This window comes from Chiloscyllium plagiosum, unplaced genomic scaffold, assembly GCF_037043375.1.
Source record: "Chiloscyllium plagiosum isolate Xiang-an unplaced genomic scaffold, Cpla_swu_hap1 HiC_scaffold_35, whole genome shotgun sequence".
Classification (NCBI taxonomy): Eukaryota; Metazoa; Chordata; class Chondrichthyes; order Orectolobiformes; family Hemiscylliidae; genus Chiloscyllium; species Chiloscyllium plagiosum.
In genome coordinates this window covers 30,156,245-30,158,531 of record NW_028270173.1, presented here as the reverse complement: position 1 = coordinate 30,158,531, position 2,287 = coordinate 30,156,245, and the positions used below count along the sequence as shown (strand labels likewise).

At 49.6% G+C, this 2,287-nt stretch overlaps 1 protein-coding gene across 3 annotated transcripts in view; it reads right to left on the bottom strand.

Annotated features, from left to right (window-relative positions):
- Window positions 1–661: 661 nt before the first annotated feature.
- Window positions 662–2,287, bottom strand: part of cunh6orf136 (chromosome unknown C6orf136 homolog) — a 26,077-nt gene continuing 24,451 nt past the window's right edge. For all 3 annotated transcript variants that reach the window (XM_043678029.2, XM_043678032.2, XM_087979454.1), the window contains exon 7: window positions 662–1,322. In XM_043678029.2, coding sequence (XP_043533964.2) covers window positions 1,179–1,322 — 144 coding nt within the window. In that variant the 3' untranslated portion in view covers window positions 662–1,178. The remainder of the gene's footprint in view (window positions 1,323–2,287) is intronic.

Below are 2,287 nucleotides of genomic sequence, written 5' to 3'. Positions count from 1 at the left end.
AATAAATTACTCAGAAATGAAATGGAGTCATCCTTCTGTGGTCATAATGGAACTCCTCAACATGGTCATATAATTCAAAGGACATCAGAAGAAAACTCTGGAAATACTCAGGTCAAAGGGGGAGGGGGAGAGGGAGATACAGGCAACCACTGTTTCAGGCTGTTAATCATTCATCAGAAAGCTGAAGAAACCAAAAATGGGCTCATTTACAGGCAGAGATGTCGATCTCCTTCAACTTCACACATTCAAGACTGTCCAGGAACAGGAAAAAACTTTGAGAGATAAAAGGCCACTGAACTTACAGGTCAAATACACTCCCTTCAAATGTCACCCGAATCACTGAGTGTCTTTAGTGTGTCCTATTTATCTCGGGTTCCTGACAGGTACAGTAACTTGCCTTTGCACAGGATTCATTTTCCAATCCAAACCATCACACAGTACTGAGATTGCAGTTGGATGGGGGAATAGGAGGGAGCAGAATTCAGATGCAGCGGGGCAAGCTTACCCACTCCTGCAGCTGGTGCTGTAGCAAAAGCAATCAAGGGGGAAACGCAGCATTCCATACCCTAGTACCACTCCGCCCCAGCGCTGCATTGGATCCCATCGAATTTTTTTAATCTGCAAAATTGGGTGATTGCAAAGGTGGGGGGGGGGGGGGGGGGGGGGGGGGGGGGAGAACACCATGAGCAGACTCTTCAACACATTCCAGGCAAACTAACAGCCTGAGGAACAGAACGAACCTAATACTTTTGATATGGTAATCTGGACAGCTAGAAGCATGCCCCCAACAACAAAGAAAAGCAACCCAGTGAAGCCTTACTCTATTACAGTTCGCAACCATTAGGACGGAAATTAAAATTATAAGGCGTAATGTACAATGGTCTTACTATCTTACACATTCCTCACCTGACAGTACATACTCTCCAGGCAACCTAACATTGCATAGATCTGCATTCTCGCTACCATTTTATGTACAGTGCAAAAGCAGTTCATAGGGAGCGAAAGGGAGGGGTGCGAGCGGGTGGGCTTTCCAATTGCATCAAAACATGAGATGACCGAAGCAGCCTGGATGGGTACAAAGTGCAGCAACTGCCAGCGGGCTAGCCCAGCAAGCTTAGCACATGTTTGTTCCTGACAGTGTAAAACCCTGTCCCACTCTGCCCAACGCCATGGCACTCTCAGCAGTGCTTTTCCCCCACTTTGCCAGCAGACTGAGCAAGTAGCAGATTCAATGCCGGTCGGTGTTCTTCCAGTCCGAGGGCAACCAGGGCCCCAACAAGCAGCGTCTTCACCTTGGCAACTGGGGGCTGGGTCGGCATCATCTGTGGGCGCGGACATCAATGAAAATAGATCACATCAGCGTCATGGTTAGCAAAGTCATTCAGAGTCCACAGAAGCAGGCCATTTGGTCCTGTCCCTGTAACCCCACATTTCTCATGGTGAACCCACCTCGCCTGCACGATGGCACAGTGGCTAGCACTGCTACCTCACAGCGCCAGAGACCCGGGTTCAATTCCCGCCTCAGGCAACTGTCTGTGTGGAGTTTGCATGTTCTCCCAGTGTCTGTGTGGGTTTCCTCTGTGGGAAGAAACTGGAGCACCCAGTCCAAAACGCGCAGGTTAGGTGAATTAGCCATGCTAAATTGCCTGTAGTGTTAGTTTGAAGGGGTAGATCTAGGGGAATGGGTCTGGGTGGGTTGCTGTTCGGAGGGTTGGTGAAGACTTGTTGGGCTGAAGGGCCTGTTTCCACACTAAGTAATCCCTGAACACTATGGGGTGATTTGGAATGGTCACCTAACCTGTACATCTTTAGTCAGTCACAGAGGAAACTCACAGAGACAAAAATGTGCAAACTCCGCATAGACAGTTGCCCGAGTTTGGAACTGAACCCAGATCCTATTGCGGTGAGGCAGCCACTGTGTCGCCCCAAAGAACTATCTAGGAGAAAGTGAGGACTGCAGATGCTGGAGATCAGAGCTGAAAAATGTGTTGCTGGAAAAGCACAGCAGGTCAGGCAGCATCCAAGGAGCAGGAGAATCGACGTTTCGGGCATAAGCCCTTCTTCAGGAATGAGGAAGGTGTGCCAAGCAGTCTAAGATGAAAGGTAGGGGGAGGGGCGCTGGGAATATGATAGCTGGAAGGAGGTGAAGGTGAGGGTGATAGGCCAGAGAGTGGTTGGGGGCAGAGAGGTCAGGAAGAAGATTGTAGTCAAGAGGGCAGACTGAGATAAGGTGGGGGGAGGGGAAATGAGGAAGCTTGAGAAATCTGCATTCGTCCCTTGTGGTTGA